Raw genomic sequence first — 22639 nt, forward strand, 5'->3', positions numbered from 1 at the left:
GATTTTGGCAATGAAGGAGACGTTACATTTAGCTGATACTACAGATACCGTAAAACAGGGTATTATGTATGGTGTGAAAAAACTACAAACAGTTTTTCCTGAATCAGAAGAATTAAATGACGTGTGTGATGAAGCGTGGGTTGCTCCTGATAAAAAGTTGATAATTTCAAAAAAGTTATTGGCATTATACCCTTTCCCGCCAGAGGTTAGGGCGCGCTGGGAAACACCCCCTAAGGTGGACAAGGCGCTCACACGCTTATCCAAACAAGTGGCGTTACCCTCTCCTGAGATGGCCGCACTTAAGGATCCATCAGATAGAAAGATGGAAGTTATTCAAAAGAATATATACACACATGCAGGTGTTATACTACGACCAGCTATAGCAACTGCCTGGATGTGCAGTGCTGGAGTAGTTTGGTCAGAATCCCTGATTGAAAATATTGATACCCTAGATAGGGACAATGTTTTACTGTCGTTAGAACAAATAAAGGATGCATTTATCTATATGCGTGATGCACAGAGGGATATTTGCACACTGGCATCTCGGGTGAGTGCTATGTCCATTTCAGCCAGAAGAGCCTTATGGACACGACAGTGGACAGGCGATGCGGATTCAAAACGTCACATGGAGGTTTTGCCGTATAAAGGGGAGGAGTTATTTGGAGTTGGTCTATCAGACTTGGTGGCCACGGCTACTGCCGGGAAATCCACTTTTTTACCTCAAGTCACTCCCCAACAGAGAAAGGCACCGACCTTTCAACCGCAGCCTTTTCGCTCCTACAAAAATAAGAGAGCAAAGGGCTTGTCGTACCTGCCACGAGGCAGAGGAAGAGGGAAGAGACACCAACAGGCAGCTCCTTCCCAGGAACAGAAGCCCTCCCCGGCTCCTGCAAAAACCTCAGCATGACGCTGGGGCCTCTCAAGCGGACTCGGGGACAGTGGGGGGCCGTCTCAAAAATTACAGCGCGCAGTGGGCTCACTCGCAGGTAGACCTCTGGATCCTGCAGATAATATCTCAGGGGTACAGGTTGGAATTAGAGACGGATCCTCCTCATCGTTTCCTGAAGTCTGCCTTACCAACCGTCTCTTCCGAAAGGGAGAGGGTGTTGGAAGCCATTCACAAGCTGTACGCTCAGCAGGTGATAGTCAAAGTACCCCTATTACAACAAGGAAAGGGGTATTATTCCACTCTATTTGTGGTACCGAAGCCGGATGGCTCGGTAAGGCCTATTCTAAATCTGAAGTCCTTGAACCTCTACATAAAAAAGTTCAAGTTCAAGATGGAGTCACTCAGAGCAGTGATAGCGAACCTGGAAGAAGGGGACTTTATGGTATCCTTGGACATCAAGGATGCGTATCTACACGTTCCGATTTACCCCGCACACCAGGGGTACCTCAGGTTCATTGTTCAAAACTGTCACTATCAGTTTCAGACGCTGCCGTTCGGATTGTCCACGGCGCCTCGGGTCTTTACCAAGGTAATGGCCGAGATGATGATTCTTCTTCGAAGAAAAGGCGTATTAGTTATCCCATACTTGGACGATCTCCTAATAAGGGCAAGGTCCAGAGAACAGCTGGAGACAGCTTTAGCACTATCTCAAGAGGTGCTAAGACAACACGGGTGGATTCTGAATATTCCAAAATCCCATTTAATCCCGACAACTCGTCTGCTGTTCCTAGGAATGATTCTGGACACGGTTCAGAAAAAGGTTTTCCTTCCAGAGGGAAAAGCCAAGGAGTTATCCGATCTGGTCAGGAACCTCCTAAAACCAGGAAAAGTGTCAGTACATCAATGCACAAGAGTCCTGGGAAAAATGGTGGCTTCTTACGAAGCAATTCCATTCGGCAGATTCCATGCAAGAATATTCCAAAGGGATCTGTTGGACAAATGGTCAGGGTCGCATCTGCAGATGCACCTGCGAATAACCCTGTCACCAAAGACAAGGGTGTCACTTCTGTGGTGGTTGCAGAAGGCTCACCTATTAGAAGGCCGCAGATTCGGCATTCAGGATTGGATCCTGGTGACCACGGACGCCAGCCTGAGAGGCTGGGGAGCAGTCACACAAGGAAGAAACTTCCAGGGAGTATGGACGAGTCTGGAAAAGTCTCTTCACATAAACATTCTGGAACTAAGAGCAATCTACAATGCTCTAAGCCAGGCGGAACTTCTCCTGCAAGGAAAGCCGGTGTTGATTCAGTCGGATAACATCACGGCGGTCGCCCATGTAAACAGGCAGGGCGGCACAAGAAGCAGGAGTGCAATGGCAGAAGCTGCCAAGATTCTTCGCTGGGCGGAGAATCACGTGATAGCACTGTCAGCAGTGTTCATCCCGGGCGTGGACAACTGGGAAGCAGACTTCCTCAGCAGACACGATCTTCATCCGGGAGAGTGGGGTCTACATCCAGAAGTCTTCAACATGTTAATAGACCGTTGGGAAAGACCAATTGTAGACATGATGGCGTCTCGCCTCCACAAGAAACTGGACAAATATTGCGCCAGGTCAAGAGATCCACAGGCAATAGCTGTGGACGCACTGGTAACTCCTTGGGTGTACCAGTCAGTGTATGTGTTTCCTCCTCTGCCGCTCATACCAAAGGTATTGAAGATCATACGGCAAAGAAGAGTAAGAACAATACTAGTGGTTCCGGATTGGCCGAGAAGGACTTGGTATCCGGAACTTCAAGAGATGCTCACGGACGAACCGTGGCCTCTACCTCTGAGAAGGGACCTGCTACAGCAGGGTCCCTGTCTTTTTCAAGACTTACCGCGGCTGCGTTTGACGGCATGGCGGTTGAACGCCAGATCCTAAAAGGGAAAGGCATTCCAGAAGAAGTCATTCCTACCTTGATTAAGGCACGGAAGGAAGTCACCGTGAAACATTATCACCGCATTTGGCGAAAATATGTAGCGTGGTGCGAGGATCGGAGGGTTCCGACGGAGGAATTCCAACTGGGTCGTTTCCTACATTTCCTGCAATCAGGATTATCTATGGGTCTCAAATTGGGATCCATTAAGGTTCAAATTTCGGCCCTGTCAATATTCTTCCAAAAAGAATTGGCCTCTGTCCCTGAGGTCCAGACTTTTGTCAAGGGAGTACTGCATATACAGCCTCCTGTGGGGCCTCCGGTGGCACCGTGGGATCTAAATGTAGTTTTAGATTTCCTCAAATCCCATTGGTTTGAACCATTGAAAAAGGTGGATTTGAAATATCTCACATTGAAAGTGACTATGTTACTAGCCCTGGCCTCTGCCAGGAGAGTATCTGAATTGGCGGCTTTATCTTATAAAAGTCCTTATCTAATCTTCCATTCGGATAGGGCAGAACTGCGGACTCGTCCGCATTTTCTCCCTAAAGTGGTATCAGCATTTCATCTGAACCAACCTATTGTGGTGCCTGCGGCCACTAGCGACTTGGAGGACTCCAAGTTGTTGGACGTTGTCAGAGCCTTAAAAATATACATTGCAAGGACGGCTGGAGTCAGAAAATCTGACTCGCTGTTTATATTGTATGCACCCAACAAGTTGGGCGCACCTGCTTCTAAGCAGTCGATTGCTCGTTGGATTTGTAACACAATTCAACTTGCACATTCTGTGGCAGGCCTGCCACAGCCTAAAACTGTAAAAGCCCACTCCACAAGGAAGGTGGGCTCATCTTGGGCGGCTGCCCGAGGGGTCTCGGCATTACAACTCTGCCGAGCAGCTACGTGGTCGGGGGAGAACACGTTTGTAAAATTTTACAAATTTGATACCCTGGCAAAGGAGGACCTGGAGTTCTCTCATTCGGTGCTGCAGAGTCATCCGCACTCTCCCGCCCGTTTGGGAGCTTTGGTATAATCCCCATGGTCCTTTCAGGAACCCCAGCATCCACTTAGGACGATAGAGAAAATAAGAATTTACTTACCGATAATTCTATTTCTCGGAGTCCGTAGTGGATGCTGGGCGCCCATCCCAAGTGCGGATTATCTGCAATACTTGTACATAGTTATTGTTAACTAATTCGGGTTATTGTTAAGGAGCCATCTTTAAGAGGCCCTTTCTGTTGTCATACTGTTAACTGGGTTTAGATCACAAGTTGTACGGTGTGATTGGTGTGGCTGGTATGAGTCTTACCCGGGATTCAAAATGCCTCCCTTATTGTGTATGCTCGTCCGGGCACAGTACCTAACTGGAGTCTGGAGGAGGGTCATAGGGGGAGGAGCCAGTGCACACCACCTGACCTAGTAAAGCTTTACTTTTTTGTGCCCTGTCTCCTGCGGAGCCGCTATTCCCCATGGTCCTTTCAGGAACCCCAGCATCCACTACGGACTCCGAGAAATAGAATTATCGGTAAGTAAATTCTTATTATTGTTGCCGTATCGGCACATACAGTATTAAGTAACTGTGCCCGGAGAAATCCGTACTTTGCCTTCTGTCACCCAGTCTGTGGTTGCTGTCTCTTCCAGATGTCCTGTCACCCGGAACTGAACCGCTACATCCAGGACACACTGCACTGTGTGAAGCCGCTGATAGAGAAGGTGAGACGCCGGCCTGCGCTGGTCAGTGTGACGCCGGGAGTTATGTAGCGCTGTGTGTGAGACCTGGCTGTCCGGCTGTTGCTGAGATGTATTTCTATCATTGCAGAATGATGTGGAGAAAGTGGTGGTAGTGATCCTGGATAAAGAACACCACCCGGTGGAGAGATTTGTCTTTGAAATTGCGCAGCCGCCGCTCCTTTCTATCAGGTAATGAGGTCAGGAGAAGCTGATCCGCCGTGTACACCTGTATGTATAAAGTACATTACATCTGGTGCTGTTGAGGGTACTTGTGACACTATAACCTGTGCGTAAAACCGTGGTGTTTATATTATCACAAGTACCTTGAGTGCAGCAAATGTTTATGACACGCTCTGTTGGGCGCAGCTGACTTGTACAATTCGCAGCCAGCGAGCCGCCTACTGTCATTTGTCTTGTGAAGTCTAGAAAATAAAAGCTGAGATGTGGTTGGTCGCTATTGACAACACCATCCTCCCGTTGTTGTTTCCATCATTGCGCCACTTTTCACAGATACTCTTGGATGTACAGTATCTGCTGTGAGTTTCCGAGCAATACCGCCACCTAGTGTTTTCCCATTTCGAGGGAACCATCAGTCAGTAATTCTGTACAATGAATTACCAAAGACAATCGACTGGAGCTGAACTAGAGTGGCAGTACCAAGCTCCTTCAACGCGTTTTACTGTGCAAGACAGCGAAACGCGTTGGTGAAGAAGCTGGGTACTGCTACACATTGGATTACATCAGGAGATGAAGCCTAGAAGACCACTTGTGGGAACGTTTTGCTACACTAACAGAGAACAAGACTGGAGCTTTAAATAGGACTTTACATGGGTCCATTACAAGCTACAAGACCCCCAAGCTGGTAACATCTCTCCAGCAGTATTTCCTTCCCAGGACTGTGTCTCCATGGACTAACCCTGCACAGACTCCCAGCCCATACAATGACATTATCCACATTGCAGTGCTGATATACTGTTTGCCTTTTCCATATTATGTATTGTTTCTAACAAAAATGATTAGTTTTTCCGTTGCAACGTGTTTTATTGTACATATTGCTTCATGAACACGGTCTGTGACTACATGTTACTTGTTATATCACATCCAGCTTATTAACGCTGTTATAATCATTCATTCTACATTCTCTTCCTGTGTGGGGGTCAGTGAGTGTGATGATGGGGTGTGTGGGCGGAGTGTGATGATGGGGTGTTTGGGCGGAGTGTGATGATGGGGTGTGTGGGCGGAGTGTGATGACGGGGTGTTTGGGCGGAGTGTGATGACGGGGTGTTTGGGCGGAGTGTGATGATGGGGTGTGTGGGCGGAGTGTGATGATGGGGTGTGTGGGCGGAGTGTGATGATGGGGTGTGTGGGCGGAGTGTGATGATGGGGTGTGTGGGCGGAGTGTGATGATGGGGTGTGTGGGCGGAGTGTGATGATGGGGTGTGTGGGCGGAGTGTGATGATGGGGTGTGTGGGCGGAGTGTGATGATGGGGTGTGTGGGCGGAGTGTGATGATGGGGTGTGTGGGCGGAGTGTGATGATGGGGTGTGTGGGCGGAGTGTGATGATGGGGTGTGTGGGCGGAGTGTGATGATGGGGTGTGTGGGCGGAAGAGTTTTGTAAGTGCCCTGAATATTCCTGTGCTCTCTCCAGCTCAGACTCTCTGCTGTCTCATGTGGAACAGTTACTCCGAGCCTTCATCCTGAAGATCAGCGTCTGCGATGCCGTCCTAGACAACAACCCCCCGGGTAATGCTCCCCTAACATTCATCCATACCATTATAGCGTTACCTGCCACGTGCGCCACTTATACCATTATAGCTATACCTGCCACATGCGCCACTTATACCATTATAGCTATACCTGCCACATGCGCCACTTACACCATTATAGCTATACCTGCCGTGTGCGCCACTTATACCATCATAGCTATACCTGCCACATGCGCCACTTACACCATTATAGCTATACCTGCCACATGCGCCACTTACACCATTATAGCTATACCTGCCACATGCGCCACTTATACCATTATAGCTATACCTGCCACTTACACCATTATAGCTATACCTGCCACATGCGCCACTTACACCATTATAGCTATACCTGCCGTGTGCGCCACTTATACCATCATAGCTATACCTGCCACATGCGCCACTTACACCATTATAGCTATACCTGCCACATGCGCCACTTACACCATTATAGCTATACCTGCCACATGCGCCACTTATACCATTATAGCTATACCTGCCACATGCGCCACTTATACCATCATAGCTATACCTGCCGTGTGCGCCACTTATACCATCATAGCTATACCTGCCACATGCGCCACTTACACCATTATAGCTATACCTGCCGTGTGCGCCACTTATACCATCATAACTATACCTGCCACATGCGCCACTTACACCATTATAGCTATACCTGCCACGTTCGCCACTTACACCATTATAGCTATACCTGCCACGTTCGCCACTTACACCATTATAGCTATACCTGCCACATGCGCCACTTACACCATTATAGCTATACCTGCCATGTGCGCCACTTATATCATTATAGCTATACCTGCCACGTGCGCCACCTATAACATCATAGCTATACCTGCCACATGCGCCACTTACACCATTATAGCTATACCTGCCACATGCGCCACTTACACCATTATAGCTATACCTGCCATGTGCGCCACTTATACCATTATAGCTATACCTGCCATGTGCGCCACTTATATCATTATAGCTATGCCTGCCATGCGCGCCACTTATACCATTATAGCTATACCTGCCACATGCGCCACTTATACCATTATAGCTATACCTGCCATGCGCGCCACTTATACCATTATAGCTATACCTGCCATGTGCGCCACTTATACCATTATAGCTATACCTGCCACGTGCGCCACTTATACCATTATAGCTATACCTGCCATGCGCGCCACTTATACCATTATAGCTATACCTGCCATGTGCGTCACTTATACCATTATAGCTATACCTGCCACGTGCGCCACTTACACCATTATAGCTATACCTGCCATGCGTACCACTTTCTCTTACGTCCTAGAGGATGCTGGGGTCCACGTTAGTACCATGGGGTATAGACGGGTCCACCAGGAGCCATTGGCACTTTAAGAGTTTGAGAGTGTGGGCTGGCTCCTCCCTCTATGCCCCTCCTACCAGACTCAGTTTAGAAAATGTGCCCGGAGGAGCCGGTCACAGCTAGGGGAGCTCTACAGAGTTTTCCTAGTAAAATGTTATTTTAGAGTTTTTTATTTTACAGGGAGGCTGCTGGCAACAGCCTCCCTGCAGCGAGGGACTAAGGGGGGAGTAGTGTCCGCCCTGCGGGGTCTGAGCCACTTACTCCGCTGACTGGTCACTGAGCTCCAGAGGGGACAGATTGTTCCCCGCCACAGGGGATCGCTCACCCCAGCAGCATGCCGCCACCCCCTTACAGAGCTGAAGAATCGGTGGCGAGTGAGGTGCTGACCCCCCTAACAAGTGGGGGGTCGGTGTGAAGATGGCGGCAGCAGGGTAGGAGCGCAGTATTAACTGCTCTCCGGAAGGCTTAGCGGTACATGGTGCGGCGCTGTGAGGGGCGCCCTGAGCCAGCGCCTACACCCTACACTGGTCACACAGCCTGTCTGGGTCCCCGGATCCCAGCCAGCATCAATCCTCAGGCCAGTATAATCCTATGAAGAGCGGGAAGACAGCGCCATTTTGGGGGCGGAGCTTCTCCTCAGAGCGGACCCAGCAGCGTTCAGCGCCATTTTCCTGCCTGCACAGCGCTGACCAGGATAAAAGGTCCCTCCACAGCAGCTCCAGCTCTCTGTACACGGTACCAGGGGGCTGTAGAAGGGAGGGGAGGCTGTAATAAGACTGTGTCCTATTAAGGTGCACAGTCAGCGCTGACAAGGGGTCTCCCTTTGGTATAAAAGCGCTGGGTGTGGGTTGGCTCCAATCTCTGTCTCTCTTCCCATTCTTGGGGGTGAATCTCTGTCTCTGCCCTCCCGTGTGTGTGTGTGTGGGGGGGGGGGGGGGGGGGGGAGGAGTGTTTGATGGTCTCCTTTAGCTATGTCCAGGGATAATGTGTCATATGCTGCAGAGGATATGTCCTCACAGGATGATCCCATTCCATGTAATCAGGATTGCACTGGTTTAGCACAGATTCTAGCAAGGGAGTGGTTTTCCTATGTCAAGACTTGGATTTATCAGATTTCAGACAGGGTTGCAAGTAACGAATCTGCAACCCAGATATTACAGAGCTCTATGGCAGTATAACCAGTTTCTGGTACCTCAGGATGCCCCGTTATATACCCCCACAAACGTGCGCTTGTTCATGTCACGCAAGATGATACGGATACCGATTCTGACACCACAGATTGTGATGGGGATGTGTTGCGGGGGTCTGCCTCTATTGCAAAGGGGGTGCAGTTGATGATAGAGGCTATCAGGGATGTGTTGAATATTAATGATACCACACCTGAGCAGGTTGAGGAGGTTTTTTTTCACTGAAAATAAAAAGCCTCGCTAACCTTCCCTGCGTCAAAGGAATTGAATGCTATATTTGAGAAAGCATGGGAAAACCCTGAAAAGAAGTTTCAGATCCCTAAGAGGGTCCAGGTGACATTTCCTTTCCCTGAGGAGGATAGGAAAAAATGGGAAAACCGCCGATTGTTGACGCATCTGTGTCCAGACTCTCAAAAATGTGGATTTGCCTGTTCGGGGATCTACCGCCTTAAAGGAGCCAGCTGATCGAAAGATTGATAATACACTTAAATCAATGTACACGGCTTCTGAGGCCATATTACATCCCACTATTGCTAGTGCGTGGATTGCAAAGGCTATAGTAAAGTGGTCAGCCACCTTACTTGAGGATTTGGATACGATGGATAAGGGTGATGTTGAATTGTTTTTGCGTAACATTCACGATTCAGCAGGTTTTATGGTAGAATCCATGAAAGACCTGGGTTCCATGGCTGCGGGAATCTCTTCCATGTCTGTTTCAGCTCGTCGGGGACTGTGGCTGCGCCAGTGGTCGGCCGACGCGGAATCCAGGAAAAGCGTGGAGTCCCTACCCTATACAGGTCAGGCTCTCTTTGGGGAAGCTCTAGACGCGTGGATATCTACGGCTACAGCAGGTAAGTCTCAGTTTCTTCCCTCAGCTGCACCTGCTCCAAAGAAATCCTTCTCTTCATCAGCGTCACAGTCCTTTCGGACTAACAAGCCTAGAAAGGCCAAACCGTCCAATACCTTCTTTAGGGGAAGTCGAGTTAATTCCAGGAAACCTGCTGCCACAGGTTCCCAGGAACAAAAGCCTGTTTCAGGTACGCCAAAGTCCTCCGCATGCCAGTGGACCGAGCGGCCTGGAGATGGGGCCAGTGGGAGCGACAGTTCAGTCACATCTGGGTATCGTCTGGCCTGGATCCCTAGGTGATAGATATTGTATCCCAGGGATACAGGCTGGAATTTCAAAATCTCCCTCCTCACCCATTTTTCAAATCAGGCTTGCCAGTTCTACTGGCAGACAGAACTGTCCTACAAGAGGCTGTCCAGAAGTTGGTGGAGGCACAGGTCATTGTGCCAGTTCCTCCTCATCTGCAAACCACAGGTTACTATTCGAACCTTTTTGCGGTACCGAAACCGGATGGTTCGGTCAGGCCCATTCTGAACCTAAAATCACTGAACCCTTTCTTAAGGAGTTCAAGTTCAAAATGGAGTCTCTCCGGGCGGTGATATCAGGTTTGGAAGAGGGGGAATTCCTGGTGTCCCTGGATATCAAAGATGCGTACCTCCACATTTCGATTTGGCTGCCGCATCAAGCTTATCTCAGTTTTGCATTACTGGACTGTCATTTCCAGTTCCAGGCCCTGCCATTCGGCCTCTGAACAGCACCAAGGGTGTTCACCAAGGCGATGGCAGAGATGATGGTTCTCCTCCGCAAACAAGGGGTGAACATCATTCCATATCTGGACGATCTGCTAATAAAGGCATCGTCCAAGAAGAGTCTGTTGCAGTCCATCATTCTCACAACCCAACTACTCAGACTCCACGGTTAGATTCTGAACCTTCCAAAATCACATTTGGAACCAACCCAGAGGTTGTCCTTTCTGGGGATGATCCTCGACACAGAAGTGCAGAGGGTGTTTCTCCCGCAGGAAAAGGCGTTGGTGATACAAACAATCGTCCGGGATGTCCTGAAGCCAGCCCGGGTGTCTGTTCATCAATGCATTCGCCTATTGGGAAAGATGGTGGCCTCTTACGAGGCTCTGCAGTTCGGGAGGTTTCACGCTCGGGCCTTCCAACTGGATCTCCTGGACAAGTGGTCGGGATCCCATCTACACATGCACCAGAGAATTCGTCTGTCGCCAAAGGCCAGGATTTCACTCCTCTGGTGGCTCCAATTGCCTTACCTTCTAGAGGGCCGCAGGTTCGGGATTCAGGACTGGGTCCTTCTAACCACGGATGCGAGCCTCCAGGGCTGGGGCTCAGTCATTCAGGGGGAAACCTTCCAAGGAAGGTGGTCAAGTCTGGAGGCCGGCCTGCCGATCAACCTCCTGGAACGAAGAGCTGTCTACAACGGTCTTATTCAGGCGGCCCAGCTTCTAAAAAATCGGGCCATTCAAGTACAGTCGGACAATGTAACGACGGTGGCTTACATAAACCGACAGGACAGAACGAAGAGCAGAGCTGCAATGGCAGAGGTAACAAGAATCATCCTCTGGGCAGAAAGACACGCGTTTGCGCTCTCAGCAATCTTCATTCCGGGAGTGGACAACTGGGACTTCCTCAGCAGACATGATCTCCATCCAGGAGAGTGGGGACTCCATCCGGAGGTGTTCAAGGAAATAACAGACCTTTGGAGGTTACCCCAAATAGACATGATGGCCTCTCGTCTCAACAAGAAGCTTCGACGCAGACACTGTCTAGGGCATGTGAGAGTCACAGTAGCGGCTCTACAGAGCTGCCATCTGTGAAGCTCCTGCCGCCTACGGAGACTCGCCTGTCGTTGTTCCTAGCTGTCCCCCGCGTCTGGTCACTGGCTTCTCTCCCTTATCCTCCGTGTAGCGGTTGCTGTCCATGTAGCGGTTGCTAGGTAACGCCGCTGGTTTCCGGATTCTTCAGTCACGTGACCTGGTCTTTAGGTTCCTTCCGTATTGAGCGCTCTGTTAAAGTCGGTTCTTTTAGTCGAATGTGTTGCACAAATTAGCTCCAACGCGTTTCAGCCTCTGTGAGGCCTTCCTCTGGGAGAAATGAATAGTGACGATCAATACACATTTATTCATCATTATACACATAGTCAGGATTGAGCGCAGTACTAAGACAGAATATTGTGTTCCAGTCGGTGTACGTGTTTCCACCACTTCCACTCATTCCAAGAGTACTAAAGCTCGTAAGGAGGACAAGAGTTCAAGCGATCCTCATTGCTCCAGACTGGCCAAGGCGAGCTTGGTATGCGGACCTTGCAGGAAGAGCTGAGGCCTATTCCTCTGCGGGAGGACCCGCTACAGCAGGGGCCGTTCGCCTATCAAGACTTACCGCGGCTACGTTTGACGGCATGGAAGTTGAGCGCCTGATACTTGCTCGGTAGGGCATTCCGAAGAAGGTCATTCCTACCCTGATACAGGCTAGGAAAGGGGTAACGTCTAAACATTACCATCGTATTTGGAAGAAATATGTCTCTTGGTGTGAATCCAGGAAATTTCCTGCGGTGGAGTTTCAACTAGGACGTTTTCTTCTCTTCCTGAAAGCAGGAGTGGATATGGGCCTGTGGTTGGGATCTCTGAAGGTCCAGATTTCGTCCCTGTCCATTTTTTTCCAGAAACAATTTGCTGCCCTCCCTGAGGTTCAGACCTTTTTGAAGGGAGATCTGCACATCCAACCTCCCTTTTACCGCCTACGGCGCCTTGGGACCTTAACTTGGTGTTGCAGTTTCTCCAGTTGGAGTGGTTTGAGCCTCTACAGGAGGTTGAGGTCAAATTTCTTACATGGAAGGTTGTCACGTTGTTGGCCTTAGCTTCTGCTAGACGTGTGTCAGAATTGGGAGCTTTGTCCTGTAAAAGCCCCTACTTGATCTTCCACGAAGATAGAGCTGCTCTCAGAACACGTCAGCAGTTTCTTCCGAAGGTTGTGTAGGCATTTCATATCAACCAACCTATTGTGGTGCCAGTGGCTACTGACTCCTCAATTTCATCAAAGTCCTTGAATGTTGTAAGGGCTCTGAAGATATATGTGAAGAAGACTACTCGTCACAGGAAATCGGACTCTCTGTTTGTCCTGTATGATCCCAAGAAAATTGGGTGCCCTGCTTCTAAGCAGACGATCTCTCGCTGGATCAGGTTCACTATCCAGCATGCGTATTCTACAGCAGGCTTGCCGTGTCCTACGTCTGTCAAGGCCCGCTCTACTCGTAAGGTGGGGTCTTCCTGGGCGGCTGCCCGGGGGTATCTCTGCGTTACAACTTTGCCGAGCGGCAACTTGGTCTGGGTCGAACACGTTTGCAAAGTTCTACAAGTTCGATACTTTGGCCTCTGATGATCTGAAGTTAAGTCAATCAGTTCTGCAGGAGCCTCCGCGCTCTCCCTACCATTTTGGGAGCTTTGGTACATCCCCATGGTACTAATGTGGACCCCAGCGTCCTCTAGGACGTAAGAGAAAATAGGATTTTGGTACCTACCGGTAAATCCTTGTCTCGTAGTCCGTAGAGGATGCTGGGCGCCCGCCCAGCGCTTCGTTCTCCTGCAAATGTTATTTGGTTCAGTACAACTTCGTTTTAGTTGAGTATTGCATTGTTACTTGGTAAGTAATGTTTCAGCTGTTGCTGAGTGGTTCAAGCTAGTTGTCTTGACGTGCCTTGTATGTGTGAGCTGGTATGAATCTCCCCACTATCTGTGTATAATCCTTCTCTCGAAGATGTCCGTCTCCTCGGGCACAGTTTCTAGACTGAGTCTGGTAGGAGGGGCATAGAGGGAGGAGCCAGCCCACACTCTCAAACTCTTAAAGTGCTAGTGGCTCCTGGTGGACTCGTCTATACCCCATGGTACTAATGTGGACCCCAGCATCCTCTACGGATTTACCGGTAGGTAATCAAAATCCTATTGATACCATCATATATGTATTGCAGGTTGCACATTCACTTTACTAGTCCATACGAGAGAAGCAGCTACAAGGAATATGGAGAAGATTCAGGTTATTAAGGTAAATGACAGGGACTCGCTAATGAGTTCTTCCATACACTCATCCCTCCGTGTTCTGTGATTTCCTGGGATGCAGAGTTGTTTTTATTGTATTCACTCGGCTACATGCTTTTTTGTTGAACAATTAATAAAAGTTTGTGACCAACGTGCTGAAGTCACAGCTGTGTTATATTGATGAAATAGGGTGTAGTATGTTATGTCGGCAGTTGGGGCTCCCGGTGGCCAGCATACCGGCGCAGGAATCCCGACCGCCGGCATACCGACAGGTGGGTGAGCGCAAGTGAGCCCCTTGCAGGCTCGCTGTGCTCGTAACGCTGCGCGCTATCTATTCTCCCTCCAGGGGGGTCGTGGACCCCCAAGAGGGAGAAAAGCTGTCGGCGTGACGGCGGTCAGGATTACGGCGCCGGTATGCTGGATGTTGGAAGCCCGGCCGCCGTCAAACTGAAGACCACCCAATGAAATATGTTACTAAATGCTGAACTCCATTACAAAATCAAGCAATTCAATTGCGATTGTATCGCGGAAAATTCAAATAGAGGTTGACCTCTCCTTGGCTGCGTAAGCAGGGGTACCGCCACCATGTTTCCATCGCAGGCAACGTCATCGGGCGGCCCCAAAAACTGCCATGACATGCATGCATTTCCTGCACTACGCCCCCCCCCCCCCCAACGCCTCGCCGACGCCCCCGGACGCCAGTTGCCTGTGAATCACTATGCAATTGCATAGTGTATGGGTGCAAATGCGCACTACAGCTGCTGTGCGTGCGCAAGCCCCTCGGGACGCAGCCGTGCATGCGAATGCAGCGGCTGTGTCCCACTCTGAATAAGGCCTTGGTTCCGGTGCCGTGTCTCTAGCTCTGCTGTAGGCTGTGTACGGCGGACAGATCTGGCTGCGCACCACGTGGGGAGGGAGAACTGGTGACGTCAGCTGTGTGCTGTCCTGTCTGTCTTACTAGAGCGCTCACGTGGTGGACAGTTACATTATAACATGGCTATTATTCAGGAAACGCATGCTGAGTCTTGTCCTCTCCATGATGCCGGAATAATGATGGATGTGTTTGTTCCGCTGGATCTCGTACACTGCGCTGTACATTGTGTGGGGGCAGAACAGCGGCTGCCTCAAACCTGTCAGGTGTTGGGAGGAGGGAGGGATTCAGGAGACCTGTGTCGGGAGGGGATGGTATCGGGATCTCATTGCTTGGGATGCCGCCGGTCAGAACACCCTGAGCGCCATCCCAACACACCGCATCCTGACACCTACCAGGTAAGTATTCTAACCCTAACCCTCAACTCCCCCCACCACGAAGCCTAACCTTCCCCGGTGGTGCGTAAACCGAACCCCCCCGGACCTAACCCTAACCTTCCCCTCCCCACGCAGCCTAAACCATATCTCCCCCCCCCCCCCCCCCCACCCAGCCTAGTCCTAACCTTCCCCTCCCCACGCAGCCTAAACCATATCCCCCCCCCCAGCCTAGTCCTAACCTCCCCACGCTGCCTAAACCTTACCCCCCCAACCTAACCCTAACCTTCCCCTCCCCACGCAGCCTGAATCGTACCCCCCCAGCCTAGCCCTAACCTTCCCCTCCCCACGCAGCCTAAACCATATCTCCCCCCCCCCCCCCCAGCCTAGTCCTAACCTTCTCCCCACGCTGCCTAAACCTTACCCCCCCCAACCTAACCCTAACCTTCCCCACGCAGCCTGAATCGTACGCCCCCCAGCCTAGCCCTAACCTTCTCCTCCCCACGCTGCCTAAACCTTACCCCCCCAGCCTAACCCTAACCTTCCCCTCCCCACGCAGCCTAAACCATACCCCCCCAAGCCTAACCCTAACCTTCCCCTCCCCACGCAGCCTAAACCATACCCCCCCAGCCTAACCCTAACCTTCCCCTCCCCACGCAGCCTAAACCATACCCCCCCAGCCTAACCCTAACCTTCCCCTCCCCATGCAGCATAAACCATACCCCCCCAGCCCTAACCCTAACCTTCCCCACGCAGCCTAAACCATACCCCCCCGACTTAACTCTAACCTTCCCCTCCCCACACAGCCTAAACCATAACCCCCCCCAGCCTAACCCTAACCTTCCCCACGCAGCCTAAACCATACCCCCCCCGACCTAACCCTAACCTTCCCCACGCAGCCTGAATCGTACGCCCCCCAGCCTAGCCCTAACCTTCTCCTCCCCACGCTGCCTAAACCTTACCCCCCCAGCCTAACCCTAACCTTCCCCTCCCCACGCAGCCTAAACCATACCCCCCCAAGCCTAACCCTAACCTTCCCCTCCCCACGCAGCCTAAACCATACCCCCCCAGCCTAACCCTAACCTTCCCCTCCCCACGCAGCCTAAACCATACCCCCCCAGCCTAACCCTAACCTTCCCCTCCCCACGCAGCATAAACCATACCCCCCCAGCCCTAACCCTAACCTTCCCCACGCAGCCTAAACCATACCCCCCCGACTTAACTCTAACCTTCCCCTCCCCACACAGCCTAAACCATAACCCCCCCCAGCCTAACCCTAACCTTCCCCACGCAGCCTAAACCATACCCCCCCCGACCTAACCCTAACCTTCCCCTCCCCACATAGCCTAAGCCATAACCCCTCCCCCCCCGACCTAACCCTAGCCTTCCCCTCCCCACGCAGCCTAAACCATAACCCCCCCCAGCCTAACCCTAACCTTCCCCACGCAGCCTAAACCATACCCCCCCCGACCTAACCCTAACCTTCCCCTCCCCACATAGCCTAAGCCATAACCCCTCCCCCCCGACCTAACCCTAGCCTTCCCCTCCCCACGCAGCCTAAACCATACCCCCCCAGCCTAACCCTAACCTTCCCCTCCCCACGCAGCCTAAACCATACCACACCCCCAGCCTAACCCTAACCTTCCCTTCTCCACGCAGCCTAAACCATAACCCCCCCCCGACCTAACCCTAACCTTCCCCTCCCCATGCAGCCTAGACCATAACCCCCCTCACCGACCTAACCCTATTCTTCCCCTCCCCACGCAGCCTAAACTATACCCCCCCAGCCTAACCCTAACCTTCCCCTCCCCACGCAGCCTAGACCATAACCCCCCTCACCGACCTAACCCTAACCTTCCCCTCCCCACGCAGCCTAAACTATACCCCCCCCAGCCTAACCCTAACCTTCCCCTCCCCACGCAGCCTAAACTATACCCCCCAGCCTAACCCTAACCTTCCCCTCCCCACGCAGCCTAAGCCATAACCCCTCCCCCCCAGACTAACCCTAACCTTCCCCTCCCCACACAGCCTAAACTATACCCCCCCAGCCTAACCCTAACCTTCCCCTCCCCACGCAGCCTAAACCATACCCCCCCAAGCCTAACCCTAACCTTCCCCTCCCCATGCAGCCTAAACCGTACCCCGCAGCCTAACCCTAACCTTCCCCTCCCCACGCAGCCTAAACCATACCCCCTTAAGCCTAACCCTAACCTTCCCCTCCCCACGCAGCCTAAACCATACCCCCCCAGACTAACCCTAACCTTCCCCTCCCCACGCAGCCTAAACCATACCCCCCCAGCCTAACCCTAACCTTCCCCTCCCCATGCAGCCTAAACCATACCCCCCCAGCCTAACCCTAACCTTCCCCTCCCCACGCAGCCTAAACCATACCCCCCCCGACCTAACCCTAACCTTCCCCTCCCCACGCAGCCTATACCATACCCCCCCAGCCTAACCCTAACCTTCCCCTCCCCACGCAGCCTATACCATACCCCCCCAGCCTAACCCTAACCTTCCCCTCCCCACACAGCCTAAACCATACCCCTCCAGCCTAACCCTAACCTTCTCCTCCCCACGCAGCCTAAACCATATCCCCCCCCTGCCTAACCCTAACCTTCCCCTCCCCACGCAGCCTATACCATACACCCCCCCCAGTCTAACCCTAACCTTCCCCTCCCCATGCAGCCTAAACCGTAGCCCCCAGCCTAACCCTAACCTTCCCCTCCCCACGCAGCCTATACCATACCCCCTCAGCCTAACCTTCCCCTCCCCACGCAGCCTAAACCATACCCCCCCGACCTAACCCTAACCTTCCCCTCCCCACGCAGCCTATACCATACCCCCCCAGCCTAACCCTAACCTTCCCCTCCCCACGCAGCCTAAACCATACCCCTCCAGCCTACCCTTCTCCTCCCCACACAGCCTAAACCATACCCCTCCAGCCTACCCTTCTCCTCCCCACGCAGCCTAAACCATATCCCCCCCCTGCCTAACCCTAACCTTCCCCTCCCCAAGCAGCCAAAACCATAATCCCCTTTCCACCCCCCCCACACTACACCATCTGTGCTGCCTGTGTATCGTAGCCACTTACTGGGAGGTAGATACTGTCCATGAATCCATCCGGCTGTACAGTGACCTCACTACATATTCCTTCCCATTCCTCGCTGTACAGGCGGTAGCGCACGCCGCAGTCTCCTCACGTGTCCTTGTTTCCGCAGGATTTTCCCTGGATCCTGGCTGACGAGCAGGACGTACACATGCAGGAACCTCGCCTTATACCCCTGAAGACCATGACCTCCGATATCCTGAAGGTGAGCAGCACAGGGCGCGCTGGGTCTCCATGCCGCGTGTTTGCTGCGCCACCTCACGCTGGTCGTTCCTGTGCGGTAATATAGCATCCGTAAAATGCTGCCACGTTTATTTACTACTTATTATTAAACGTTAAATCCTTTTTGATGATTCTGATCACTAAAGGTGTTCAAATGTTAATACTTGTGTTTCAGCGCTGCCGTTACTTTATTATAGCGCAGCTAGGCTCCACCCAACGCCAAATGTTCGTTAGTTTTGTGTCGGATCCTTTTTCTAAAGCCCCTCTGGACCATAATATGTGCTGGACGGTATGTCTCCCTTCTATAGCATTCAGTAATGAGCTGGAAGTGGGCAGGACCGGCCAGTGTGAAACCTCTTCCCCGCCCCCTGCGCAGTGTCACCTGACCCAGCTCTGCACATGATGGGGATTTCCTTACTGACTTAGTGTTCATTCTAGCACCCTGCACCTATCAAAATCCGTGCAGTTCTTTTTTCCTGCCAGGGGTTTCACTCTCTGCTGTGGTGCTTCTCCACACACTCTGATCTGTAACTGAGTGCTGTGATACAGACCTGTGTGTGCTGAGAAGCACCAGAGGAGAGAGCGCCACCCCAGGCAGGACAGAGGAACTGCACAGGATGTGAAAGGTGCAGGGTGCTAGAATGTGAAAGGTGCAGGGTGCTAGAATGTGAAAGGTGCAGGGTGCTAGAATGAACACTACTGATTGTAGTGCACCCTGCCACAAGCGCGGCGTAGTATCTCTAGGGTACTCCGTATCTGCAGCTGCTAGTGGTATGTTAGAGGCCAGCAATGGTGACCTCAGCAGGAACACAACTGGTTCTCACAACGTGCTGCTTCCCTTCTGTCTTCCCTCAGATGCAGCTCTATGTGGAAGAGCGAGGGCAGAAGAACGCCTGAGGCCCGGTCCAGCAACTCCTCATCATCACATCCGGATGTCCAGGAGGCACCCCGACACCAGGCGTGAAGTATCGCCAGTGCAGACTGTAACGGAGGAAATACATGTATGGAAGAGTCTGATATGTGTCGCCGGGCCTGGAGATTGCGTGTTACTTCTTCCCGGGATCGTCAGATCCAACCCTCGTACCTGTAATTAGAAGTATTCCTTCTGCTCTGCGCATAAAGAACGGGCGCGATGTCCAGCAGAGAGGAAATACTCTGCCCAACGTTTGGTGACAAAACCAGAGATTGTTACTGGCAGAATTGTGTTATGCCAGGACTCCCAGGAAGTGACATCACAGCGTCTGGCGGGACGGGGTCAGAGATCATAGCGACGCCCGGATACCTGCTCACATCCAGCGTTTATTACCACCTCTCCTCGTAACTGACCCGCACTCGTCTATGTTATTTATTGTATGTGTGTCCCGTACTGTGTTATACACCGGCCAGTCCTACACACTCGCTTATTACAAGAAATATATATCGTATTTGCAAGCGCATAACTTTGCTTTTTAGTAAGACGCACCAACATAAGTCCATCCTCACGCCCAGAGTCTTTCTCTAATCCCAGAATATTGGATGCATCTCGTGAGTAAGGGGGGGGACATTAGAAATGGTTTTATTTAATGTGGCATTATAAATGTTTATATGACATTATGTAGAAAGCTTTTGTTATAATAATAGTAAAATATTATTTATATAGCGCTCTTTCTCCAACAGGACTCAAGGCGCTTTACAGACATCAAACACAATGCACATAGGGGGTCATTCCGAGTTGATCGCTCCCTAGCAGTTTTTAGCAGCCGTGCAAACGCTATGCCGCCGCCCACTGGGAGTGTATTTTAGCTTAGCAGAAGTGGGAACGAAAGGATCGCAGAGCAGCGACAAAAAAATTTTGTGCAGTTTTAGAGTAGCTCAAAACCTACTCAGCGCTTGCGATCACTTCAGACTGTTGACGTCACGAACACGCCCTGCGTTCGCCCAGCCACGCCTGCGTTTTTCCTGGCACGCCTGCATTTATCCGATCACTCCCTGAAAACGGTCAGTTGACGTCCAGAAACGCCCACTTCCTGTCAATCACTCTGCGGCCAGCAGTGCGACTGAAAAGCTTCGCTAGACCCTGTGTGAAACTACCTTGTTTGTTGTAATAGTACTTCACGCGTGCGCATTGCGCCGCATGCGCAGAAGTGCCGATTTTTTGCCTCATCGCTGCACAGCGAACGAATGCAGCTAGCGAACAACTCGGAATTACCACCCTAATACAGAAGATGTAAGTAATACAGCAGTAGACAAGCCACACAGACATAAAATAGAGCGCACAGTGCAGAGCTGGTGTAGTAGGGTAATAACTTCCACGGGTTGTGTATTCCACCCTCTCAAGGTACCTTGTGAAGCAGCCATTTTGGGTGCGCTGAGAAGGATTACCTTGGATGGTATAGTCTACCCCTAGAAGAGATGACACAAAATGGAGTGATTGCAGGGTCTTAACGCTTGCAGTTGGGTTCTAGCCAAACCGCCAGGTCCATGTATTTCTCTTACGTCCTAGAAGATACTGGGGTTCCATTTAGTACCATGAGGTATAGACTGGTCCACTAGGAGCCGTGGGCACTTTAACAATTTGATAGTGTGGGCTGGCTAATCCCTCTATGCCCCTCCTACCGGTCACGCTTATCGAAGCTCCTAAAGAGATTTCTGCATTTATTTTATCTGTTTGTTATTTTCAGGCAGGACTGGTTGGCACCAGACTGCCTGCTTCGTGGGACTTAGGGGGGGGCAACCTCTAGAAGGGTTAATGGTCCCGTTCCCTGCTGACAGGACACTAGCTCCTGAGGGAACTATTCGCAAGCCCCACCACGGCGAGCGTACATTCCCGCAGCACGCCGCCACCCCTAACCGAGCCAGAAGAGTGTTGAGTACTAAGCTAGCGTCCCGGCTAGCGGGTCGCCGGCCATTATGGTGGCATGAGGGTACAGAGACGCACGGCTTCTAACCGGGACGGACTGCGTCTCCAGACTCAGTACACAACTGCGTCTCAGTACACTACACAGTACCCACACAGGCAAACACAGCCTTAAAACGGTTCTCTCTATTTTAAGCACAAGAATTACCTCAGACAGTATAAAAAAGCGGGAAGACCGCGCATCATTGAAGGGGCGGGGCTTCACTATGAGAGGATCCAGCAGCGCACAGGCGCCATTTCTTTTTCATCCACTGGAGTACTCTTGGGATATGGACGGTGTTAGCAGGACAGGCACTGAATATTGAAATTTAGTAACTCTCCTCCCCTGCATACTCCCATACTGCCTCAGTGTTTTTTCGGTGCTCACAGGAGTGAAGGCACGAGTGGTTCTTCCACACATACTTCAAATTTTTTTTTTTTTAATTCATATTTTTGTTACACATCCCTTCCCAGCTTAACAGGAAGTGTGGGTCCGGGATAGTACACGCTGCAAGAAGCAGCTACTGGCGTGTCGGTCCTCACACAGAGCACCCTCACAACCAACAGCAGCTCAGGCTGACCTGCAGGAAAGGATGGACGGAGCTTACAGAAGAAGCCCCGTCATAGCCCTCACTACAGGAGATCAGGTATGCTGGGGGATGGGGCGCCGCTGTGTGGGGTACGTGCTGCCTTATATGCGCCGCCCGCACCCGCCACTGCTTACAGTAAGGTACTCAGCCGCCCGCCAGAGCCGCTCAGAGCTGCCGCACGCAACTCAGAGCCGCCGGCCGCACTTCTAAACCACCGCTCCCCGGCTCTAGACAACGCGCTCCCTACACCCGCTCCCGTCCGCTGGAGAGGCAGCGGTACACGGAGTTCAAGGGGGGGGGGAGACATCTGTCCTCACAGGTAGCGCAGCTGCAGGGGGTGGGTGGGGGGGGAGTGTATTGCCCTTCGCAGCAGCAATATAGCAAGGCTGCATGGGGTTACAAGAAATATTGCATAGGCTGTTAAGTCTATATTAGCAGGGTTAGTTACAGGTTATAAATGTCTTTAGGTATGTATTTATACCCTGCAATGTGATTATGTCTGTAAGCAGGGCATGGAGGACATTTTAACCATGTTTCCTGTTCTACAACACTACTCCACCGGATGGCGCAGGGGTGTTAGTGGGAATTTTGGATCATGTTTCTTATAGTACTGGCCACATGCACTGCACTTCGGCCGTAGACACACCTTAGTAATTTTACTGAGTCGTGCGAGCTGTCTGTCTTTGTATATTTGTGTTGTCTGTCTGCATAATGAGTAAGGCACCAGCAATAACAAAAAAACAGTTTCACTGCAATGTCTGTAAGTGTGTGTTACCGGATGGGTCTACCACATGCACAGTATGTTTTGTAAATTCAGCTACAAATACGATTTCTACTCCGGTTTCATCCCCGGATCCTCATTGGGCAATATTAGC

The 22639-nt window shown here is 51.5% G+C and overlaps 1 protein-coding gene across 1 annotated transcript in view; it reads left to right on the top strand.

The window, feature by feature from the left end:
• MAD2L2 (mitotic arrest deficient 2 like 2) overlaps positions 1–19738 on the top strand; it is a 44646-nt gene extending 24908 nt beyond the window's left edge. Inside the window, exons 4-9 of the mRNA XM_063943879.1 lie at positions 4444–4515; positions 4622–4722; positions 6182–6276; positions 13660–13733; positions 18190–18282; positions 19155–19738. Coding sequence (XP_063799949.1) covers positions 4444–4515; positions 4622–4722; positions 6182–6276; positions 13660–13733; positions 18190–18282; positions 19155–19196 — 477 coding nt within the window. The 3' untranslated portion in view covers positions 19197–19738. The remainder of the gene's footprint in view (positions 1–4443; positions 4516–4621; positions 4723–6181; positions 6277–13659; positions 13734–18189; positions 18283–19154) is intronic.
• Positions 19739–22639: the final 2901 nt, after the last annotated feature.

Source organism: Pseudophryne corroboree, chromosome 10, assembly GCF_028390025.1.
Source record: "Pseudophryne corroboree isolate aPseCor3 chromosome 10, aPseCor3.hap2, whole genome shotgun sequence".
In the NCBI taxonomy this organism is placed as follows: Eukaryota; Metazoa; Chordata; class Amphibia; order Anura; family Myobatrachidae; genus Pseudophryne; species Pseudophryne corroboree.